Source organism: Mauremys mutica, chromosome 1 (assembly GCF_020497125.1).
Source record: "Mauremys mutica isolate MM-2020 ecotype Southern chromosome 1, ASM2049712v1, whole genome shotgun sequence".
NCBI lineage: Eukaryota > Metazoa > Chordata > Testudines > Geoemydidae > Mauremys > Mauremys mutica.
The window spans coordinates 123,142,033-123,167,794 of record NC_059072.1 but is presented as its reverse complement, the minus strand read 5'-3'; the positions used below and the strand labels follow the sequence as shown (position 1 = coordinate 123,167,794).

General features: G+C 41.6%; 1 protein-coding gene across 2 annotated transcripts in view; it reads left to right on the top strand.

Annotated features, from left to right (window-relative positions):
• The window catches only part of ITPR2 (inositol 1,4,5-trisphosphate receptor type 2), a 340,900-nt gene that overhangs the window by 194,486 nt on the left and 120,652 nt on the right, over nucleotides 1–25,762 (top strand). For both annotated transcript variants that reach the window (XM_044993884.1, XM_044993892.1), the window contains exons 35-37: nucleotides 795–985; nucleotides 2,501–2,643; nucleotides 4,429–4,537. In XM_044993884.1, coding sequence (XP_044849819.1) covers nucleotides 795–985; nucleotides 2,501–2,643; nucleotides 4,429–4,537 — 443 coding nt within the window. The remainder of the gene's footprint in view (nucleotides 1–794; nucleotides 986–2,500; nucleotides 2,644–4,428; nucleotides 4,538–25,762) is intronic.

The following is a 25,762-nucleotide window of genomic DNA, read 5'->3' as shown; positions in this document are numbered from 1 at the left end:
GGAATTATTTATGGCATTCCCCTTTTTTGAAAAGGCCATTCAGCATGCACAATTAACATGGCATTAGCTGCACTATCGGTGCCTTGTAGGAACTGGTGCAAGATTTCTCTACCTCTTACCTTCAAGCCTAAACATCAAATTGTACAGCTCTTTGGCTATTTATTAATTATTACTCTTTTTTGCATCGTGGTAGAACCTAGGAGCCTCAGTCATTTGATCAGGACTGCAGTGTGCCAGGCATTGTACAATACAATCACATGAAGGGTAGAAGTGTGAGCGGCGGAACAAACCAATCTGGAGTCCTTTTATATGTCTAAGTAGTTTAAGTGCATAAAACATTCAGGCAACAGTGGGATATATGGGGTACATGCATATCTGTCTAAGAAGACTAAAAAGAAGAATTTTCAAATTTACTCTTAAATGGATTATAAGTAGCTACTGAAATAATAATTGCTAATTTTGCTGCTGTTGCTAATGTCTTTGTAATTGATTTCATTTGAATCATTTCAATTGATTAATTTGTTAAAGCAGAGATATACCTTTTGCCTATGAGAAATAAGGAATCATGGGCCAGATCCTCAGCTGGTATAAATTGGTGTAGCTTTATTAACTTAAATAGTGCTACACTGATTAACACCAGGTGAGGATCTGGCCCTTATTGTTAAAGGGTGAAATCCTGGCCTCACTGAAGTCAAGGGCAAAAGGCTCCTTGTATGGGATCTGGATTTCACCCAAAATGATTTACAAAGGACCCGAAAGCATTCTTTATTGTAAATGTTGTCTTCTGCTTAAAGCAAAGAACCGTGGGATTGCAATTCCGGTGGATTTAGACAGCCAGGTAAATACCCTGTTCATGAAGAGTCATTCCAACATGGTGCAGAGAGCGGCCATGGGATGGAGAATGTCTGCCCGCAGTGGACCTCGTTTTAAGGAAGCTCTTGGAGGGCCTGCCTGGGATTACAGGAATATCATTGAAAAACTGCAGGTATGGTAGCAAATGCCTGATGCTGTGCTTGTGACCATGCGTTTTGTCTCGATATGTTCGTGACAGTAAGAACCACCCAAGGACAGAGGGCAAGGAGCACTCTGATATCTAGCAGTGAGTGTCAGCTGGCCTGAGCAGCTCAGTATATCCCAACTCGCTATTGTTATAATCTCTGTCTAAAGGGTGTCATGTAATATGCACACTGTTTGGGGGAAATTTGGGACTGGGAGTGTGTTGGGGGTCATCTTGTTGTTGTAACCAAACTGGTGGAAGCCCAACTGGGGTTGGGGAGTGTAAACAGGCTGCTGGGGTCAGAGATGCTGAGCCAGGGCTGTCTAAGCACCCAGATATGCAGGGCGTGACCTGCATCCCTCTTCCTGGATGTGAGCATCCCAGGTTGGGAGCTACAGCAGCAAAACATTGTGAGACACCCAGGATTGCAGGGCTAGTGGTGACACGGCCCCTCCCTGCTCTGGATTGCTTCCCTGAACCCTGATTGGACCATCACAATTGTATACACCTATTCAAAGGGAAGCCAACACCTTGGGCCTTGCACTCCTATGACCTAATTCAGCTCCCACAGGAGTCAATGGGATTCTTTCGCCCCTGGGCCATTATGTTTGCCAAGCATAGCAAGACCAGCCAGGCCTTATTTCTCATGACCACGCCCCTACTGCAGGTGCAAAAAGGTAAGAGTGGTGTAGGAGTCGCTACAGTGCTTCTGTGTCACTGGAGGATCCCCCTGTGCTGGGAGATCATCCCACGGTGTGAGATGTACTGGCTTTAGAGACACTGTCTACTCCAAAGAGCTTAGAATCTTGTCGGCGTGGTACAGGAACGCACACTAGAGGGTTGTGGTTTCTAAAACGTGGCAGCGTGTTGTGCACTAACTGGCCTGGCAGACCTGCTGGCACAAACTAAAAGTTCCCTGGTGCACGTCAACACTGTGCTCTTTGAAAGGGGACTATGTTTACGTGCACCAGGGAACCTTTAATGCACCCCAGCAGAATCTACATGTGCCATTTAGCATGAAACACATTGGAACCCTTTAGAAGTCACATCCTTCCAGTGCACATTGTTGTGCCTTGTGGACAAGAGGTAAGTATAAGACTGAGACAACAGGTGGATACAGACAGACAAATACGGGAGTACAAGGGAGAAAAAGAGGCAAGGCAGTGGTTTCAGCACACTGGTTCCCTAACTATTGTCAAGTGTTTTGTAGGCACCATGGTAAGGAGAGTTTTGAAGGAGGGCAATTAGGTAGTTCTGCGGAAGTTTGTGGGAAGCTGTGGCAAGTGTGATGGGCAGCAAAGGAGAATGCCAAACAAGCATCTCCAGGCTATGTAACAAGTGGGTGGTAAGCCTGGCATCGTGGGTTGATGGGAGGCGCGATGACAAATGACAACAAATATTTGTCCGGTATTTCGTTCACATAATATGAAATTTATCAACTAAGTCATTCAAGTGTGATTGGACCAGCTCTTGCCATAATTGACCTTCTGCTTCTTTATTTAGGATGTAGTCTCCTCCTTGGAACAGCAGTTCACCCCCATGATGCAGGCTGAATTCTCAGTGTTGGTGGATGTATTACATAGCCCTGAACTTCTGTTTCCTGAGGGGAGTGATGCAAGAATAAGATGTGGTGCTTTCTTGTCCAAGTAAGTGGCACAGAAAGCGTTCTGTTTATTTTTTTCTGAAAAATACAGTTTTTTCAGGGATAACATTTTGAGAAGCGCCTAAGTCCCATTGACAAAAGGCACTTAGGAGCCCAAGTCTCACTGATACTCTTTAATTATATATATATTTTTGTTACATAGTTTGTGTCCCTTTAGTAAGGGAGTTGTATATGTGACATGATTAAAACGAAAACCCTTGCGGCTTTATGAAATTAAGACCATCTCAACAAATTTCTGTTTTCCTAATCGCCATTTATGTTAAATTGCCCCCAAATACATTGCAAGGTCTCAGACATTCCATGTTAGAAGTGTGTGTTTTTAATTCATATTCTTTGGGGGCATGCTGAGCTACCTTTTGAGACAAAGTAAATAAATCCTTTGGTTTTATTTTAAATTGCAAACTCTGAAATAGCTCTTCTAAATGTACATTTCACTGGTGCCTTTGCATGGTTTTCAATTACAGGTTGGTTTTATTTGCAGTTTGGGCATTGGAAGAGAGCTGTTCAGTTTTGCTTTGTTGGTCCTTTAATGAGATGCCCTATTTGCCCTTGAGGAACTGCATAATTTAGAGGTAACTTGAGGGCACTGAAAATTTGGCAGGTTTCCTGATTCCTCAGCTTTTTGCATATTCTGCACAGGTAGCATTATATTCTTCATATGTTTAAAAAAATAAATAAATAAAGGTTGCATTCCCCCCCCCCCCCCCGTCTCAAAACTTTCACTGAAAGTTAATGGGAATTTTGACTGAGCAAAGACTGCAGGATTTGGCCTATCGTGTACAAGGAATACATTTTTTAAAAATGATCTGCTATTGCCCAGTAATACTTTGCAATACTATATAAATGGCACTATTAATATGCAGTCATTTTAAAATTATGGTTAATAATAATATGACTTACATTTAGACCACGGTGAGCTCATCTCAGAAGCCTGGTCATCACTTGAATGGGAGACTTCCAAAGAAATCCTGGCATGCTGCAGGAAGTGATATTAGTACTGAACCCAGCATGATGATAGGGGGTATGGTGCTGAGGCTGATGCTCTCTTTTGGATTAGATATAAATGACGCTTTATGCAAGAATATGTATGTTAGCTCCGGTGTTTTTGCTTAATTCTGATTTGATTAATATTGTTTTGCCTTCCTAAACTCCTATTGCAGTTTTATTTGGATGCAGAATTCTACTTTACTTCCTGCCCTAAACTGCCCTGCACAGTTCCTGTGTGCACTTATACAGCTGCTGCATTCCATCCAGAGGTGACTGCATTTCTGTGCTGGGCAAAGTGATTCTATTACAAAATTTTTGTAAAATACTTTGGATCATTTTGGGTTGAAACCACTTGATAATTGTAGAATAAGTATTATTGCTACCATAAAACTTAAAGTTCCTTTTGAAGTTTGTAGGATAAATGATGGGCACTGCAGGTAATGTAATAATTTTTAGAAAAAGATAGGCCCAAGTGGCAGAATTTGGATCCTGGTCTGGATTTCAAACCCTCTAAAATGTAGGTGTATTTGGGTCTGAGATTCTTTTTCTGCTCGTTATTCAGCTGCACCTGCAGCAAAATTCAGTGCAGACTCCAAACACCCTCAAAGGTCAAGAGAGTTTGGGCTGGGGCCCATTTCTTTTTCATGGTACCTACCTGATCTACTTGTATTTCCTTCAGGAAAAATATGGTAACAAACAAACAATTCTGTATAATGTGCATGTTGTCTGGCTTGGCGATAAGGTGCAATACTCTATATAAGAGCTAATGTTTTACTTTAAGGTTAATTAATCACACAAAGAAGCTAATGGAGAAAGAAGAAAAGCTTTGCATTAAAATTCTTCAGACATTACGGGAAATGCTGGACAAGAAAGACAGCTTTGCGGAAGAGGTACTGCTTCCCTTTTAATATTAAAAATAAAACTTTAATCATGGCATAGAATATTGGCCCTAGAATTTCAGCAGAATGTTATAACTCTTAACTCCTCACGTGTTACGGGTAATAATACATTGTCTCTGAAACAGAAGTTACATCATAGAAATTTAGTCCCCTTTTCCTGACACTTCTCCTGGCCCGTTGCAGTCCGTGTGTTGACTACAGTCAGTTTCAAGTGTCCAATTCATCCTTTCTCCCTCCCACCTGTGATCCCAGCCCTTTATAGTCAGTAAGCATTTTTGCAGCTGAAGGTGTGATAGGAAGTAGGTAATGTTTAATGAGATATACCACCGGGGAGTGGAATCGACTCCATTCTCTCTACAATGCCTACTGTTTTCTGTATCTGCTAACATACACCTTGTTTAGCTCCAGAACTGTTTCTTCTCTGAACATCTAGGTTTCCAAATGCCCCTTTGATCTTACATGCACCTTAGGGTCGTGGTGACTGGACCCTGGTTTTCACATCAATTGGTCCATTGGTCAAAATCCATCTGTCTTGACAAATTTTTCATGTATAGTTGTATAGTTTCCTCTCGCTGGTATTTCTTATCATTCATTCTTGATATTAATGCTACTTTATATTAAAATGAATCATGGTGATTAATTTTGTTGTTATGCTGGTCATCCATTTTACAGTACCTAGCAGAATTATCAACAATCAGGATATACCAGGTAGTTTAATTTTGAATATAAAGCTCCTAATGATGAAGGGAAGATTTTGTGTGTAGTGAGATGGGTACATATTTCTGGGTCATTTGGATTTTACTCTTTAAGTTCCACATCTCAGACAACAATACTTCAATTTCTTCTCTTATGGTAGATAAGCCACATATGAGAAATATGGTGTATTCACAGTGCATGTGTTTTGATTATACACTGTTTTGATTTCAACATATTTCACACAAAAAGAACATTTTGCCCAGGCTCTAAGCAGCCTACTAGATAGTTTAAAAAAAAACAACCCCAGTCAAACCAAGACAAAGACAGCAGTAGCAAAGCAGTGAGCTTTCTCTTCACAAAAACAACCCATCCACAAAGAGTGAATTTACCTCCTCCTCACCTCCTGCAAAGAATTTTGCTCCAAGAGCAATGCACTCAGTCCATGGCAGATAGCGATTTGCCTTGGTGTCATAGCAAAATTTTCATGGCTGAATCAGCTATTACTATTCATTTGTATTCAAACAGCCTTAATGCTTACATCCCCATGAGTAACATGGAAAAAACAAAATTTCCTCTTGAAACTGTTCACATTGGGGAACTATGCTAAGACTTTCCAAAATAGCCACATACCCACCAGAAAATAAGACCTCAGAAAAAGAAGGAAAGAGAAGACAATACCTTGCCTTATAAGCTTGTCTGATCCGATACCTCTTACCCTGCCCTGGAGGCTGATCCACTGAGATTAAGGCAAACCACCAGAGGGAGTAAGTTCCACAGTTAGGGATCCTTTAACAAGACAGCCTGGCTTCCAGTCCTCAAGAGCTCACATCTGGGACTTCAGCAAATGCAGCTCAGTTGTGCATTGTTATCTTGACAGTGCATAGGGAGATGGTACATGTTAATGGTTTTAGGGAAAAAATAAAAGACTGATACCCCCGCCCCCTGATCCCCCAAATGCTGTTCTTTCTGAGACCCATGAATTTTATAGTGGAGAAGGATAATAAACCAAAACATGTGACTTACTGTATGGTTTTGCAAGTCCTTTCCTCACTTACCACTCTTGGGAGTCAAAGCTTACGCTGTGGACTTCAGAAAGGCTAAAAATAGCACAGTGAGCTGCCTTTTGTGTACTTTTCCAGCTTTCCATGAAACAGTACATTACTGCATGCAATTGTATTTTATTGTGTGATCAAAATACTGAAAAATACAGAATTAGTGTACATGGGGCCAAATGAACTTTTGACAGCAGAAGCCCTGAATGTACATTAATCACGAGTCTATATTTTGTGCTGTATTGTATTTGAAGCATTACACTGGGCACAAACTATAAACTTTCAGGTAAAGATTATTGCAGAACTTCTCATGATTAGAAGCAGGGAGAGAATCATGATGCAATCTTATGTGTCCCCCATTACTTTATTGTCTGAGCACCTCACAATCTTAAATATACTTATCCTCACAAGGTAAGATGTTATCATCACCCCTGTTTTATAGAGAGGGAACTGATGCACAGAGAAACTAAGTTACTGTGTTTTTAAAGGTTTCAGTGGTAGCTGTGTTAGTTTGTATCAACAAAAAAAAAAAAAAAGAGGAGTCCTTGTGGCACCTTAGAGACTAAGAAATTTATTTGGGCATAAGCTTTTGTGGGCTAGAACCCACTTCATCAGATGGCTGAACTTTGTGACTTTGTCCTCACCCACAACTATTGCAGATTTGGGGACAATTTATACCTTCAAGTCAGTGGGACTGCTATGGGTACCCACGTGGCCCCTCAATATGCCAACATTTTTATGGCTGACTTAGAACAACGCTTCCTCAGCTCTTGTCCCCTTATGCCCCTACTCTGCTTGTGCTACATTGATGACATCTTCATCATCTGGACCCATGGGAAGGAGGCCCTTGAGGAATTCCACCAAGATTTCAACGATTTCCACCCTACCATCAACCTCAGCCTGGATCAGTCCACACAAGAGGTCCACTTCCTAGACACTACAGTGCTAATAAGTGATGGTCACATAAACACCACCCTAAACCTACTGACCGCTATACTTACCTACCTGCCTCCAGCTTTCATCCGGACCACATCACAGGATCCGTTGTCTATAGCCAAGCTCTAAGATACAACTGTGTTTGCTCCGATCCCTCAGACAGAGACAAACACCTACAGAATCTCTATCAAGCGTTCTTACAACTACAATACCCACCTGCTGAAGTGAAGAAACAGATTGACAGAGCCAGAAGAGTACCGAGAAGTGTCCTACTACAAGACAGGCCCAACAAAGAAAGTAACAGAACGCCACTAGCCATCACCTACAGCCCCCAACTAAAACCTCTCCAGTGCATCATCAAGGATCTACAACCTATCCTGGGGGACGATCCCTCACTCTCACAGACCTTGGGAGACAGGCCAGTTCTTGCTTACAGACAGCCTCCCAAGCTGAAGCAAATACTCACCAGCAACTACACACCACACAACAAAAACACCAACCCTGGAACCAAACCCTGCAACAAACCCTGGTGCCAGCTCTGTCCACATATCTATTCAAGGGACACCATCATAGGACCTAACCACATCAGCCACACCATCCGGGGCTCATTCACCTGTACATCTACCAATGTGATATATGCCATCATGTGCCAGCAGTGCCCCTCTGCCATGTACGTTGGCCAAACTGGACAGTCTCTACGTAAAAGAATAAATGGACACAAATCTGACATCAGGAATCATAACATTAAAAAACCAGTAGGAGAACACTTCACTTCAATCTCTCTGGTCACTCAGTAACAGACGTCAAAGTATCAGAGGGGTAGCCGTGTTAGTCTGGATCTGTAAAAGGCGACAAAGAGTCCCGTGGCACCTTGTAGACTAACAGATGTATTGGAGCATAAGCTTTTGTGGGCGAATGCTCACTTTTGCTTATGCTCCAATATGTCTGTTAGTCTATAAGGTGCCACAGGACTCTTTGTTGCTATTTACAGACCTCAAAGTGGCAATTCTTCAACAAAAAAACTTCAAAAAAACAGACTCCAATGTGAAGCTGCAGAACTGGAATTAATTTGCAAACTAGATACCATCAAATTAGGCCTGAATAAGGACTGGGAGTGGTTGGGTCATTACAAAACCTAAACTTAATTTCCCCAATACTAATTTTTCCCTACTGTTACTCACACCTTCTTGTCAACTGTCCATAATGGGCCACTCTCTTGCCACCTCAAAAGTTTTCTCCTCCCTTGGTATCCTACTGTTAATTGATTTATCTCGTTAGTCTGATTTATCACTTGGTAAAGCAACCCACATCCTTTCATGTATTTATACCTGCTCCTGTATCTTTTACTTCATACATCTGATGAAGTGGGTTCTAGCCCCCAAAAGCTTGTGCTCAAATATATTTGTTAGTCTCTAAGGTGCCACAAGGACTCCTCGCTTTTTTTTTTTGTTTTTTTTAAACTTTCTTTAGAAAATTTAAGAGCTTGATTTCTTTTTATTCCCTCCATCCCCCCAAAATGGCTTAACACAAATTGTATTGGGACTATAGATGTTCATATACATTCATTCACTTCTAGAACACTAATAAAACATAGCAAGCTAATGAGGTGGTGGTATGTAGTAGGCTGGTGCTTCTAAAAAGAGAGAGAATGCTGGGAGGGTTTATGGCAAAGTTTCCCAAGATGTGGGACAATACCCATGAGGTGTCATGGAAGATGTATACATTTAAGCTGGGTATGCCTTTATCAACACATGGTGAAGTTGTGGAGGGGTTAGACAGGGAATCCTGTCAGTTTCATATTCCTGAAAGGAAGCTCCACTTTCAAAAGTTTGGTTTGGGGAATTACAGTAATAATGGGCTATAAAACCTCTTGGTCATTGATTTGACTTCGATAGGTAATGACAGAAGGCTGTTAACACCATAAGTCTCAGTTCAACACTTGGTGAATCACTGGCAAAATTAGTGCCTTTCTGACTGGGCATGAAGACTGAAGTCTCCTTTCACTTCGTTAGGCAGTCTTTCCAGGGCAATGTTGCAAGCTTTGGTAAGGCATTATGGGAGGAAGCTTGTGCTACCACTGCCCAGGCTGCGATTGTGTGGTGGATAAAAGTGGACTTTGATTTCCACAAGGTTTTTTTTTTTTTTTTTAAAAGAGAGAAATAGATTAAAGAGAATAGGATTTTGTATTAGCTCTGTCCTGTCAAAGTTTTGATTTGAGTTCAGTTCAAGCTTTGTGTGAAATCTGAGGTCAGTTCTTACTCCAGCCACGGTTCCATCTCTGCTATTGAATGGGTAAAATTTTCAAAAGTGCCTAAGTGACTTAAGCACATAAGTCCCATTACCGAAAACACCTAACTGACCTAGGAGCCTGGTCCCATTGACTTTAAAGGGAATCCTAAGAGCTTGGTGCTTCTGAAAAATTTACCCTCTGATTATGTGAGTATGTATATGAAATGTATTCATCTCGTGATATTAGATGTGCTTACTGTGATATTCGTTAACTGACAGATATGCTTAACAAATGGTAGTACATTTTGAAATGCATGGTAGAATGGTAGGAACCAAACGTGCAACTCTCACTTATGCCAATAGTTCCCACTGAACTTTAATAGTATTACTTGCCTGAATAAAGACTATATGCAGAAGTAAGGGCTTCTTGTACTGTTTTTCCAGGTTTAGATATTGAACCACAGTATGAATGAAAAGTAAGAGTACTGTTTAAGTATCAGTGGGGGAGGAAAAAACCTACAAGCTGTTGAATTGTCTATCAGAAATATGAGTACCCCTACTTTTTTACCTGTTTTGGAATACTCCTGAAAATGATTGCCCCACTTCTAAAATGTTTTTACTGTTTCTTTTTCTACCACAAGCTAGATTTCTAGCTCTGTGTGGTGAAATATTATTCATCTTTTAGCTACATAATGGGCAGGTCTACACTACAGCTGGGATCGACCCTATGAGATCGAGACACCGGCAGTCGATTTAGTGGGTCTATTGAAGACCTGCCAAATCGATAGCAGATCGCTCTCCAGTCAACCCCTGTACTCTACCCCTGATGAGAAGAGTAAGGTAAGTCGATGGGAGAGTTTCTCCTGTCGACCCTCCATGGTGTAGACCACGTGGTAACTCGACCTAAGGTAAGTCGACTCAAGCTATGTTATTCATGTAGCTGGAGTTGCGTGGCTTAGGTCGACTTACCACAGTAAGAATCAGGCCCTTAGAAAGCCAGTGTTAACAACCCTTTGCTTCTTGTTTTAGCAGTGACAACAACAACAAAGAAACAGGTTAGAAATCTTTTTAGAAATGTACATTATTCCCTTAAGAACTTGTAGGTCCCCTGTTTTTGCCACTAAGGTGGTAATATTTGCTGGCTTTCTAAGGGCCTGATTCTTTTCAGTTGATGTTAGTGGCAAAACTCCAATGATTTAATCAAGAGGCACATTCCAGATTCTTCCCTCATGTACATTAAACCAAAGGGAGTTGGATCCCTTTATCTGTTGGGAAAATGTGTCCCCATATCTCTTAGTAATCAGTTGGTGTTCCTGTGAGCTACAGCAGCAGCCCATTGTTGTTGCTGTTGTTTAAATCGAAGAAGCTCTTAACTTAACGTGCATTCCATGATCTAGTCTAGTTCATTCTAGATCACTTTACTTATTTGCATGTATTGAATTAAGCAGTATTCAGATAAATCACAATAAATGTAGGCAAAAATAAATGGAAACAGGAATAATTCTGAAAATGTCAGTCTGTTGTGGAGTGCATTGTAATTTAAAGAGACTTTATTTCAAGTGGCAGGGTGGGGAGGAAGGGAGGGGAATTCCTTTACCTGTGTTACTAATAACAGTTTGCATTAGCAGCACTGCAAGCATTTAAAAAAAATCAAATTTAATTTTCACCACTTTTATGCTGTTTTGTTTTGTTTGTGCTCTGCTTTAAGAAAGACGGTGTACTAGCCAATTTCAGTTTTATTTCAAGTCAGTGGACCAAAAATTGCTCACTTTACTCTCTGATTTAGCTTAATGTGTTTTTTCAGATTGTTTGCTTCAATGCGGGGTTGCAAATGCTATAGGGAATATTTAAGTCTAATGTAAAAACTTCTTCTCATTGAAAATTCAAAAACCCAGTGATATTTATTACTATTGGGTTTTGTGAAACGTTTTAAAACGTACTGTAAAACACCCTAAACTGACAATATCCCTTTAAGGTCTTTCTAACATAAAATCTTTTTGCTGTAGAAAAAGAAAATATTAGATTTGGAAATGAGAAAGTATTTAAATATATAAGAAGTCACGAGCAATCAGCAATACATTTATAAGCAACTAGAGTACACCTTGAGTAGGGTTTTAGAACATAAGGTAGAAGGTCAAATGACTTGTAACCACCTAAGAAGTACAATGAAACTGTAGAAATTCACCACCTAGATTGACTTTTCTGTTATTATCTAATGGAGTTTATAAATGAAAGTAAGGGAAAGCATCAGACCCATGCATTTATTGGATATCATTGGCAGAGGGATGATGTCATTGACAGCCAATCGGAGAGGACCATTAGTGATCAATGTTCAATAGAGATTTCATAATATGCTGACATCAGTGCAACCTTCTACTTTATTGGTTTCATAGGTCACCTGCTTGCTGATTGTTTCCTGCCTGTCATCATCATATTGCCTCATTCTAATCTGGAAAGTGCTTACAGATGTTGGCTGATTTGATGGAGTTTAATGAAAAACTGAAAAGATTTGGCTTTTAAATGCGTGGCTTGGTCCAATACCCTGTTGGGTTTCTGTGTGATGGTTCTAGTGCTTGTAGCTTGTAGATGAGATTTATAAATTAAAAGTCAAATTATAAATAAATGGTAGGGGCCAATGAGGACAGATACAGACATCTGGATTTTTTGGACCCATAACCATGCCTTTACCTGTCTGTTATAAACATTAAAAGTGATACAAGGCAGGGCATGTTCAAAGAAAAGGCTGAATTTCTTCTATATGCCTATTTCTCAGCACTACATGAGCCCATGGCAGGGACCAGGGCTACCCAATGAGAGCCTTTCTCTTAGATGAACTACCCCAGTGGCTGTTGCAATAGGACAACCCCAAGGGTGTGTGGAGTGCCCTGTGGGCCCCGTTCTGCAATCCCATGCTGGCTAGGAAGGATAGTGTATGCCTTTACTTAGACATTCAAGAAGCCAAGGTAGTGCATGTGGTATGTCGATTTGAGCAACAAGATGCGACAGTTTGGTTGGGGCCATTCTTTGACATTCAGGATAATTTCATGTACCACAGTGATGGCTTATATAAAGTTGTGTGTTCTGCAGGGCCTGAGGCTGAGCCACTGTGTTAAGATGGAGATTTCAGTCTCTTCTGTTGCAATGACTGAACGAAGCAACTAATTTTAAGCAGCAGTCATGTGAGTGTGTTGGGATACATATGACCAAACACAAAGTACTTTCAGATCCCCTACATATGGTAATTTCTCACCATACCTACATGGTGGCATTTTAAAGGAAAAGAAATAAGAAGTACAGAGAAACAAATTAACACAATTTGACTCTTTTCCCCCCCCCCCAAGTTCCAAACTGTAATAATTAAGGAAACAGATACCGCAGAGCATGTGATGTTTGTGTATTAACTAAGTGTTGTTGGCCATGATGTCTTGGGCCTCAGGACATCATCCACTGAAGCATGCTGTCATTGCATATTTCTGGCACATTTTTACACTCTCTCTCTCTCTCTCTTCCTCCCACCCCCCGTGGTCTGCAGTAATCTTGCCAAACCTTGTGGCGTTGTTATGTAACATGTAGTGTTAGGACCATTACAGTAGACTACCACACTACTATATTTATATGGTAAAGTCCTTGAGTGTCCTACTGGACTATGTTCATTTCTTAATATTTATAGAGGTGTTTGTTATTTGTCCATTGCAATAATCTCTAAGTGCATCTTCATAATCTTCGGAGGGAGGGGGGAACTCCATAATGACAATGTTGTTCTTAGAGGCAGTAATAATAGACAAGCCTCCCTGTTCCCCTTAATATATGTCTCTTAAAACCTCCTCACTGAAGCCAAGATTAAGCAGATGTTTGAACAAATTGATGAGGTTGGCAGTGACCTCCTGAAGGTCAAGAAATACAGCAGGCTCAGGTGGAGCGTAGAGGAGGCAAGTGCTACAGCAAAGAACTTTGCATCAAGAATGCTCTACAGAGTTAAAAGATAGGAATGGTCCACAGAAGCACCTCTGCTAATCTAATAATTAAGAATGGTTCTTATATTGTAGGTAGCCAGCTCGGGGAATATGTAGGGCTCTATAGATTAAAACTAACACCTTGGATTATCCTCAGAAATGCTTAAAAAGCCATTCTTCTAGTTGGAATCGGTTTAAGGTGCTCACTGTAGCCTGCTTCAAGGATAGCCTCAAGCAGAGCACGTTGTTCTTATCCACCTAGAGCTGACAAAGGAAAGAATATTTGCTCGGTCCATAACTGAAATGAGAAGTCAGAACCACAACCATGCCAACCACGGATAGCAAAAGGCGCATCTGGCCCCTATTGCAATGGGGGGCCCTGATCCAGCAGAGCACTAATGCACATGATTAACTTCAAGTACATATATCCATTGACTTCTGCTCGTGTGCTTACACTTAAACAGATGCTTAATTGCTATTTTGGATCATCATCTGTGATAATTTTGCCTCTTTTAATATAACTTTTAGTTTCCACTATTATCCAAAATATATTGCTCATTTCCAAAGAGTTAACACTACTTGCACCCTTTCATCAGCGATAATACAGTAAGAACTAATGCTTCCTAGTCTTCACTTTTCCTCTCTCTGTCCTAAAAAACTTGATGTTTTGGGTTGGAGTTTTTTTGGCATTCTCTAAAGTTGTAACCAAATCCAGTTGTAGGATACCATGTGCAATATCTTTCTCAAGACTGAGAAAACATATGGATGTAAATGTGCTGCTTCCTATAAACAGTAATCTCTCAACAAGTCATATTCTATTCCTTTCTCATAATATATTTGAAGCTGTTAGCCAGAAATGTTTCATAATTACAGTTATTAATCTCCAAATTCTGACCATTAAATTCCAAATTCTTTTGGATCTTATATCTTCTTTCTTCTCCACATATAAAGTACATTTCATCCTCATGGGATTGTAAAATAAATTAGTTGTTGTTTTCTGTTTTCTCTTAATTTTGAAAACACCATCTAAAGCACAAACAAACAGAAGTTGTTTGATACTATTTCCAGTTTTCCAAGCAGCTGTGTACCAAATACTGCCTTAGGTTGCATACACACAGATCCCATTGATTCACGATACATTACATATGAAAAAAATAGGGTTGGGGTATTTGTAAGTGCATTCCTATCTACGGAGGATCCAAAACGCAGTTAAGTAGATGAACAGACTTCAGTGGGTTTTGAACCAGGCCCTATTACTCCTGCTATTGATTAAAAGTAATTGGAATAGGGGAAAGCTGTTAACCGGTGAAACCTTAACCAAGATTTGAGTAAAATCTAATTCACCTTATTTATGTATGTAAACTCATGGACATCAACATGACTACTGTGTTGGAAACACCAATGAGATGTTTGCCCCTTTTTTCTTCGAATCATAATAATTTAGTCATAATAATTTAACTAAATACTTCTAGTTGTCTGGAATTCAAATTACAGGCCCACCACAGCTAGTTAGATCAAGCATTACATCATCAAAGCATATGCAGTTACAGATAAATCAATTCTAGAAAGAATCAGACTTCTCTGGCAAGGTTTTTTGGGTTTTTTTTAATGGCTGGTGTATGAAGCATCTAAGGGTATGTCCAGACTACCCGCCGTATCGGCGGGTAGCGATTGATTTATCGGGGATTGATATATCGCGTCTCATCTAGACGCGCTATATCGATCCCCGAATGCACTCCCCGTCAACTCTGGAACTCCACCGGAGCGAGCGGCGGTAGCTGAGTTGACGGGGGAGCCACGGACGTTGATCCTGTGCCGTGAGGACGGGAGGTAAGTCAGAATAAGATACTTCGACTTCAGCTACGGTATTCCCGTAGCTGACGTTGCGTATCATACGTCGACACCACCCCCCCCCAGTGTAGACCAGGCCTTCGTGTTTTTAGGAAGCTAGAATAAATTCCTAGCAGATGGATTAGGTGGTATAGGGAGGTGAGATGGTCAAAGGAGCATAATAAATTAATTTATAACAAGGCTCTGTAGTTTAGCACATGTACCCTCCCCTCTATATGTGTGAAAATAAATAGTATATATTTTGATACCTTACTCCCTTTCAGTTTCTCTTTCTCATGAGAACTGCATTACCTTAAATGTGGTTACGTTACTTGGTAGGGATTTTAATATGCACGATTTGTGGTGTTCTAAAAGGAATATATGTTGTGGAACACCCTGTGAACTATCTTCTGTGCATTAATGCTTTCTGAGTCACTTCAAACAATGGAAATGTAATTTCCGTGGCCACCCATTTTAAAGTGATAGTGGGACTTGTTTAAAATGTCATCACTGGAGACTTGAGTCCTCTGGTGATTAGGGTGATCAGATGTCCCGATTTTATAGGGACAGTCCTGATTTTTGGGTCTTTTTTTCTTATATAGGCTCCTATTACCCCCCACCCCGTCCTGATTTTTCACACTTGCTATCTGGTCACCCTACCGGTGATCCACAGAACTGGAGCAACACAGGCAGCTACAGCACAAACTTTCCCACCCTGCCTTGCTAATGTGTCTTACGGGGAGGGACCACATTATGGATATGGGGACAGAAACAAATTGCAGACAACCTGGAGTTTGGGATAGCCATGGTTTTACCTGTGCGTATACAATTAAAAGAGAATAAAAGCCCCACAGGGCACATTCAAAGATAGGGCTGGCGTTGTCCCCTGAACATCTCCTGCATGCTTACTTTCTTGCCACCACACGAGTTAACCTCTTCTTCTAGATTGCAAGCAGCAGAATGTTGAGGAGGGTGTTCGTGCAATGGTTGCCATTAAAAAAGTCTATGTTTACTAGCAGCTACCATGCTATGGTATTTGAGCGACTGTAGCTATTTTCCTTAGTAAGGCTAGAGAAATGCTGCACTACCTCAGACACCAGTGTGTGGCAACTGTGGACTTTTAGAGTATGACTCTGGAGTCTCTAGGAGAGGCTCAGCTATCTGTCTCCGCATCAATGGACTCACTTTACAGTCAAATATCTGCAGCACACAGAGGGTGTGAGAGGAAATGTCTGCTCTAATTTTCAGCTCCCTTGAGAGGGGAGGGTGGATGGGTCTTGTTGACTGTCACAAATTTAATGTTGCTGTATTTAATAGGTTAGCGCAACAGCCCTGTTTGTACTTCGCAGTTGCACCAGATATAGCAGTGAGCAGAATTTGATGCACTGTATTAAGGATAGCCAATGAATATTTATGATAGTCCTAGGGAGCCAGTAATAAAAATGAAATCGGCATGATGCCACTAGCTCCAAATCTTTGACCTGTTTTAAGAGGAAGTAGAATAAAAAACAGGTTAATGGACTCACGATAGTGGAACGGTTAGTTAGGGTTGGTTAGAGCAGTGAGAAGAGTTAAGCTTTTGTTACTTTTACAGAAGTCTCTGTAATCTGAGATGTATGACTCAGCAGTATGCTTTCAGGAATCTAGTTAACCTGAGATTTTCCATGTAATCATATTTTTTTATTAAATAAAGAAATGTCCCTCTCTTTAGATGTTGAGGTAGATTGTGCCCTTGTCTTACTCAGCCAAGCAGAGGAATAAGGAGGAGCAAGGCCCCCCTCCATCCCACCCACTCCTTTGCTTGTGCTCTGATTTATGACAATCCCAGCTCTCCTGCAAGCAAATGGGTGGGATGGGGGCGAGGAGGTGGTGGGACCTTGGATCCGCTCACTCAGGGGATGTCTACACCGCAGCTAGACACCCAGGGCCAGCCCATGCCAGCTGGCTCATGCTAAGGGGCTGTTTAATTGCAGCATAGACATTCGAGCTGGAGCCCAGGCTCTAGGACTCGGTGAGGTGGAAGGGCGCTCTACACAACAATTAAACAGCCCCTTAGCTCGAGTCCAAGTCAACTGGCACTGGCCAGCTGTGGGTGTCTAACTGCAGTGTTGACATACCCTCACTGCCAGAGTTACGCAGACAGACACCAGGCACAAGTGATCAGCACTTTTTAAATAGCTGCAGGAGCTCACTCAATATCCCCAAGCAAGAGAGGAGTGGGGCTGCTCCTGGGGCACAGGCCCAAGAGTCTGTCGAGTCATAAATGATTGAAAAAATTAAAAATGGCTATTTTCTGATTTGTTTCTCGTGTGTGTAATTTCAAAGGGGTGTGATTTCACTGATTACATTTGGCCAGTGCTTAGTCCACAATGTAGTTTCAAGAGAAAGCATATACTAGATTTGACTTTGAAAAGCAGCTATTGTGCAAACACAGTAAATGCTTCTGCTGAGGATTTTACCCTGTCTGTTTGGCCTGGGAGGAATGCCTGGCTGATATTGCCAGCTGGATGTGTCACAGCTGCTTTGTCTTGAGTCCCAGAAAAACAGAAGCTTTGCGAGTGGTGGTTCTCTCTTGTTTTCATGTCTCCACTTACTCAGTTTTGCCAGCCCCAGCTGCTCAAAAATCCCGAGTCAGATTCCTAAAATTATGAGATTGGCTCAAAAATCATGAGATTTTAACAAAAAAATTAATATCTTTGGGGTTCTTTTTATTTGCTTTCTGGTTTTTGAGCCTTTAGAGTTCATGTTTTCAAGCGTTCCTCTGCAAGCACAAAGGATAGAAACTTTGTGTTTAAACGAAAGTCGAGAATCTTTTGTAATCATCTAACTTCAGGAGATGGAGCTTTAAGAAATGTGGGAAATTTCATGAGACTCATGGTAAAATCCTGTCGGTTGGCCACACTGCTTATTGAGGGCTAAGAGTCTTGGTGTCATTTTATTCTTTGCCCTTTCTGTGAAAAAAGCCAAGGTTTGAAAGTATTCTTTAACTTCATTGAACTGTGCAATTTGCACAGGTTCTGCCTCGTTTATCTTGTTATAACAGCCTTTCACAAGCAACACACATCCTCATGACAAGTCCTGATTATTGCAGGTACTTCCCGTTAGGGCTTCAGCATTGTCCGTGGCTTGTTCCGAATGCAGCAGTGCAGTTGCTCATGGCCTTGAGCATGTTACGCTGACTTGCATGTTTTGCACTGGACACCTAGGAGATGATAGCTTGACTTCAAATTGGCATGATTGTCAGGAAAGAAAATTTATGCTACTTCCTATGATTCAGAAGCAGCAGCTGAGCTGGCATTTGGGGCAGGGGAGAGGACTATGTTGCCCTGAGAATTGCCCCGACAGAACTCGGCAGAATTCTGGTCTCCAAGAATTCTGGTCTCCAAGGGGCTACAGATGGCAATAGCAGCTCTCCTTCAGACTTTGTTTCCCCCCATCTTTTATCCCTTCTTTTTTACTCCTTTGCCCCCTCGTCTGTGAGCTTTTTCTTGATTTGTGGACACTTTAATTGGCTTCAGTGGCTTTTTTTGTTTCCCCGCTTTTCCTTCTATCCGCTGGGGTGAGCCTGTGAGACATTGCAGCAGGTTTAGACTCTCGTTACTCTGAGTGTGTCAGGGGAGAGATGTTATCTCCTTGCTTTCAAATGACCCCAGTAGAGAGGGAATGGAGTTCTCAGAGGATGGGTAGGCAGCAGCTGCAGGGCTCTCACTCGCTATCTCAGATGTTCTCAGCAAGGAATGCCCCATAGCTGGCTTCCCTTGCCGAATCAGACTGCCTTCTATCCCCACCCCAGTCATCAGGAAAGCGCCAATCTCAAACCCTTCTTCGCCATTTCTCCCAGCAGGTCCCCAGGTGTCTCACTGGAAGTGGTATGCGCTGGACGTTCCTGGCCATAGGGAACCTCTCAAATCCCGGGGGTGCAGTTCAGTACTTCTGAAAATCCGGCCACATGTTTGAGCGTGGATTTAAATCCCTGCCTTTAGGTCACCTCCATGTGAACCTGTCAGCATTAAAACAGGGCTTTGAGGGGATCGTAGAGCCTTGCGTGAGCCCTGTGCACTGACATGAGTTTTGCCCTTTTTGATTGTCCCCAAATATCTCAATGCAGCAGTAGGCCCTACACAGTTTGTGTTTTTTGAATGGACTGGAAAACATCACTGAAGAATGGAGTATGACGTTTCAGCGCAGTGGATTATTTGAAGAATACTATGGTAGCGAAGTTTGTTTTGCTAGCCAAAGTAGTAATAGCATTGATTCATTGTTGGCAGTGCAAGCGCGTTAGCTGTGATGGTGTAGTGAAATCTAACATAGGGTTTGTACAGTGGGCTGTTCTCAGTTGTTTCACACACTTTATGAAATGCTTTCATTGTGGTTGGAAACATTTTATTCTCAACCTTCCTATATTAATCTGAAAAAATAATGATGAAATAGATGTTTTCAGAAAGCACTGTAAAAAGTGAGAATTGAGCAATTGTTACTGTCCATTAGTTTCTTCCCTTCCCCCATCCCCCAAATACTTCAGTGTTCTTGCAGTAAATAAAGTTATATGCGGGAACAGCTGTCTCATAGCTCCAGTTTTCTTACGTGGGTTTGGATCTTTGTCCTGGTGCCATGTGAGCTAACGTCTGCATGAAAAAAACAGCAAGAGAAAGAGTCTGAGAGATTTCCTTGGATTCTGATGTGCTTTATTCAGGAAAAAATAATGTTCAGTACAGAAATCTAGTCAAAGCATTGCCTACTTCTATCTGCATGTGTGCAAATAACCTGCTACTCCACACACCTAGAGAGAGAGTGAAATCCAGAAGAAAATGATAACTTCAGAACACACATGTTCAAAACATGTTCCATATACAGACCTTTATGGATTAGCAATAGGTGGATTTATTGGCTAAGGTTGCAGTCTCACCTGATGCCCTGAAAAGTTATATACAGTGTTAACTATCTAGGATCCTGACCTAGCAGTTATACACATGTGTATCTTTACTCACATGACTTAAATGGGGCTATTTACATGAATAAAGTTGGTATTTGTATGTTTTTGAAGGGGCTTGGCCTTATTCAATAGCAAGTACTAGCACATTGGATAGTATGCTAAAATATAGACCATCTGCTTTTTTAAAACAATAAGTAACTATATAATATAATTTAATACATATAAAACCATTATTTTTGAAGACAACTATACTACGTATTTCACTGCATAAATAATTCCCATCACTTCTATAGTTGTCATTGTCTTTACTATTTTCCCACACTTCCCCTTTTTCCCCTTTTCTCTTTGTTTTGATCTGATTTTGTGACTGAAGAAAGACTGTTTGTTTGAATATAGGAAAGTAAGTGTTCAAGGGATAATGTCTTTTGAGCCAGCCAACAGGCTTCTTTGTAGGTAAGTTCGGTACTTTGATCACTAATCTGTCAGTTTTCCACCTGAGCACTATGCAGTGGGGTTTTGCTTCTGGGGCAGCTGGAGCACTGTCCTTCTCAAAACTGTAAGGTAATAAAATTAGAGTAAATTAAATGTGCTTTCTCAAAACCCTATGTGTCATTCAAAGATGTTAATTTAACATTCCAGCTTCTTCAGATGAAGTGGGAACTGCTTTATTGCCCTAGACCAGTGGTTCTCAGCCAGGGATCCGGGGCCCCCTGGGGGGCTGCAAGCAGGTTTCAGGGGGCCCACCAAGCCAGGCTGGCATTAGACTTGTTGGGGCCAAAGGCAGAAAGCCGAAGCCCCACCGCATGGGTCTGAAGCCCGGTGACCCAAGCCCCCCTCCCATCCCCGGCTGAAGCCAAAGCCTGAGCAACTTAGCTTTGTAGGGTCCCCTGTGGCATGGGGCCCTTGGTAACTGCCCTGCTTGCTACCCCCTAACGCTGACCCTGGCTCTTATATGTAGAAAAACAGTAGTTGTGGGTCATGGAGTTTTTATAGCATGTTGGGAGGGACCTCAGAAAGAAAAAGGTTGAGAACTCCTGTCCTAGACTACATATTGCACACATTCATTTCCAGCAGGGGGCGCTAGAGTAACAGCGGGAACAAAACAAATAGTCTGTCAGCCACAGCAGGCTCCAAAGTTCTCTTTCAGAAGCATCTTTAATAGATGAGCACATGTGCAGCTAAGACAAGTTGTGGTGTCCCACCTAAGATTTTGACCTAAAGCTTTCCCCTGTGAATCAAAACTTGCTATTGGTGAGCATAGATTCAAAGGCCAGAAGGGATCACTGAGATCATCCAGTCTGACCTTCTGCATAAGACAGCCAAAGAACTTCCCTGAAATAATTCCTGTTTGAACCAGAGCACACCTTGTAGAGAAACACCCACTCTTCACTTAAAAATGGCTAGTGAAGGAGAATTGTAAATTGCTCCAATCTCTCCACTGCCTGTTTATGGCTTGATTAAAAATCACAGGCTTAAACCCACCCAGCATTTAATTATACTTTTCCCACAATGAGGTAGATAATTGATGATCTGCTTGGGGAAGGACTGTAGGAAACCTCCCTCTCTTTTCTCACCTGTGTTTTAACTAGCTACAGATAAGCCGCTTACTTTGAGGTGAGGTTCCCTTTGGAACTTGTCAGTGCAGCACATTAAACAGACAGAGGGGGCACTGTTAAGCAACAAGAGACATTTCCTTCCTTAGTTTCCCTAACAAAGGGCGAAATGAACTTCCTCCACGCTACAGTCTGGAAATGGAACCTGAGCCTCCCACATGGCACTGCAGAACTAATAGGACAGCTGGTGTGAGCCCCTCTTTCCCCCCCTCCTATAAATCAAGCATACACTGTGCACCTACACTTTTTGAATCAAAGATTCATTGAAAAAATGGTGGAAAGCCTAAATAAGTACTGATTTTTGAATGAATTTGGCTTTGTATTAGCTACATAAATTCTTCCAAACTTGGCTCCTGTTGTAAAAAGCTGTGGGTTTTTTTTCCTGCCTGAAATGCTGGCATTTATGAAAACACTCACTTCTTCTCTAGTGGCATGGACTTCAAAGATCCTGCCTACTAAATTGGCCTAACTTGAGCTAAAGTGTCCTTTCTCCTGGAAGAAGAATTTATGGTGATATTGGTTCTAAAGACCTGCAACTGCAGCAGGTAATTAAAATGACCCGATAGGCAACACACAGGGATGTGTATACAACCCTGCCTCTCCCTTCCCTTTTGTAGAAGCATTGTTATCAGGGAGGGTATGATTAGGGTGACCAGACAGCAAATGTGAAAAATCAGGACGGAGGTGGGGATAATAGGCGCCTATATAAGAAAAAGACCCAAAAATCAGGACTGTCCCTATAAAATCGGGACATCTGGTCACCCTAGGTATGATGGCTATAAGGTTCTGATTTGTTAGATGGCACACGGTGCGAAACACATGCAGGTTGGGGTGCTCATTAACTACTCACATTGCTCAATCTCTGTCGGATGCAGTTTATATTTGGGGACAGTTCTGCAGCTAGTGTAAATCAGGAGAATTCCTTTGATTCTAGGTGGATCTAGCTCTTAATTTTCCACCTGGGAAGGGGAGTGCAGCATCATTAATATTTTAAAAAAGATATTAAGTAGCAAATATTAGCATCAGGTCTGGTGGTTGAAAATCCCTCCAGGTAAATATTCCCTATGTTGTGTGGGCATGTGAAGAGGAAGAAGGCGCTCACCCTCATCCCAGTGCACTCGGCTGCTAGTTAAGATTACAGCCTGGCCTTCCCTTTAGCAGTAACCTGGGAGAGCAGCTATCCTGCCCGCTGGTGCTCCACAGCTCTAATGTGGGGTTGTCTGCTGGGTCAGGGGTTTGCCAGACTGCTTCACAGACAGTGGCAGGCACTAAATGCATGAGGTGTGTTCATGGTGCTTCTTTTGGTAGCAGCAGTAATCTGTGCTGCACAATCCATTCCCTGTAGATCCTCTCCATCAGTAGGATGGCTCAGAGGCCCTACGTGAGGCCAGCTTGGTGCTGCTGTCCCCTGCGGTGGTCTGGCGAGTAAGGGGCAGGGTTTTGCCCTTAATGTTATCTATCTCTTAGCCAGCTGTAATCTTCTTTGCCTTGTGAGTGATTTAATGAACTGTTTTGACTTGTAGAGGGAAAAAAAGTTCCCTTCTCATTTGCTGCTGCAAAGGTCCTAAAACATGTGACTGTACATGTGAACGCTGTGTGCAGATTGAAGCTGCAGGGCATGATTGGAGGAGACACTGACTGCCAAGTCGATGAGGCGACTGAGAGTGCAGTCCTTCTGAGCCAACAACAGCATGTGATTATGTAACGCCTGCAGTGTCTGGCACTGTTCTCCACTGGAGACACGTCACGTGTTGTGCAATGCTCTTGGCTCTGCAATTCAATTAGATTGGTTTGAACGATCGTGAGTCTGCATGAGATAAGCTTTTAGTGTTATACACTAGAAAGCAAATGGGTTGATTAGCTGCACATGAATTGATAAATTGCTGTTAGAATTCCAGCAAGGATATTTGCATTGCATATACATCATCATGCCACCAAGAGCTGAAATTAAGCATTATGTAATTTGGCTGAACAACAGCAACAACAAAAGGAAATAAACAATCTCCCCCCATCCCATAGATTGCAGAAGAAAATGTCTTGTTACAGACACTTACCCAAAGGACTTGGATCCTCATACCTTATGCCATTGCAGTTCGACAGGCTGGGAAACTGATTCTGTTCTGTGCTTGGTAGCTGATTGACGGTTTGGTAGTTGTTACGTTGACAGTTTTGGCAAGGGATGTTGGTTTGCAGACACTAAAGTTTGTGAATGCAGGTGGCCTGCTAGCGCTCTTCATAAATTATTTTATATGTGAGGCTCCCTTGTGGCTTTATGGAGTGTTATCTCCATGAAATTGCAAACATTTCTGCCAATAAACTTCTTACCTTCTAGCAAAAGGCATTGAAGAGAAAATGTACTGTGACTACAGAGAAATGAAAGTAACCAGGGCAAGGGAAAATAAGTTTTTATTTTATTAATAAGCAGTTGAAGAACAAATTGACATGACAAAGCTGGTGGCACAGGAGGTGATTTCCACCCCCAACCCCCACGTTCTCTTGTTTCAAATAAACTTTGAAAAGTTCAGTATGCAGCCCCTTTCCCCCCCTCCTCCGCAATGAGAAGCTGATGTTTGTCATCTGACCCTTGGAAGGAGTAATATAGTTGCATGGGAGCTGAGAGGAAGCCGAAGGCTCTGAAATGTAGCAGCATGAAATCTTCTTTTGCCTTTCAAGGGCCACACTATACAGTTGATGAGCCGCCAGTTTGCAGGGCAGCCAAAGCACACTTTTTGAGTATGAGAAGAAAATTGGTCTTGTCCACTTTGTAAAAATCTCTTTGATGGAATAGGTTTTTCTGTGCTGATCTTGCATTTGGGGAATTTTCAGTGGGATGATTCCTTAATGTATAACTTTATTTGAACCCTACCCTCCAGTATTGTATTTACAAGTAGCAGTCATGGGAGTCATTTTTTATTAACTGAAATCACTAATCATAATATTTGTGATGTTTCATGAGGATTTCTCTTTCTATTAGTAACTTCTTTTTCTGTTCATTTCTACTTAAGCAGTTAACATGCTGATATTTTCATATGAATAGCAATGTAACTGTATACTTACTTAAACCTGGTTTGCAAAAGCTGAGAAAAGATCACTGGCTTTCTCAGGTTTCTTAAAAGCAAGTATAAAAGATATTTTTATGGGTGACCTACCACTGTTTTAAAAAAAAACAAAACAGAAGCATACATAAGAATCACTTTATATAAGTCAGAATAAAATAATGTCAATTATGGTTCAACAAATTTCATATGCTACACCTCTGCTAGAACAGCTAGTCTAAAATTTAATGCCAGACTGTATAACACTGTTTGCTACTGAGTTGATTTAATGAGTTGGTGGTGCAGTCAGTGACTACTCGTTATCATCAGAGAATTTAACTCGCTGCAGCAATTCAGAAAATAAATGACTGTAGTTCGGATTGGGCTATACCATAATTGAGTTGCGATCTTTCTCGCTGTGTGGCTTTGGGTGATGTGCAGTTACCATCATTGTAAATTAGGCTGGACTCCTATGCTCCTTGGGGACTATTTGGAATCTTTTTGCCAAGCACTGCTAATTAAGGAGGAACATTTGGGTGAGCTGGCTTGGTGGCTCAAAATCCCTTGCTCTTTGCAGGCTATCAGTGGCTTAGGAACAGAGGCAGCATCCAAATGGGTAGTCAGTCTCAGATTTTGACAGTTGTAGATTAAAAAGATGCGTCTTCTCAGAACAAATCACCACTGCTCTAACAGTGTGTTATTAGTAAGACTCCACTTACTATACAATAGAGATTTATATATACAGTACAATGTTATATGCTGAAATTTGACCGGTTGCATTGCACAGTGTGTAGTATTCGGGAACATTATAGGTACTGCATACGCCAAATGTAACTATAGCAATTGAGAAAGTGATGTAACAGGGTGGTTAGACAAGGAGACTGGGAGTCAAGATTCTTGGATTCTATCTCCAGCTCTGCCACTGACTCGTTAGACTTT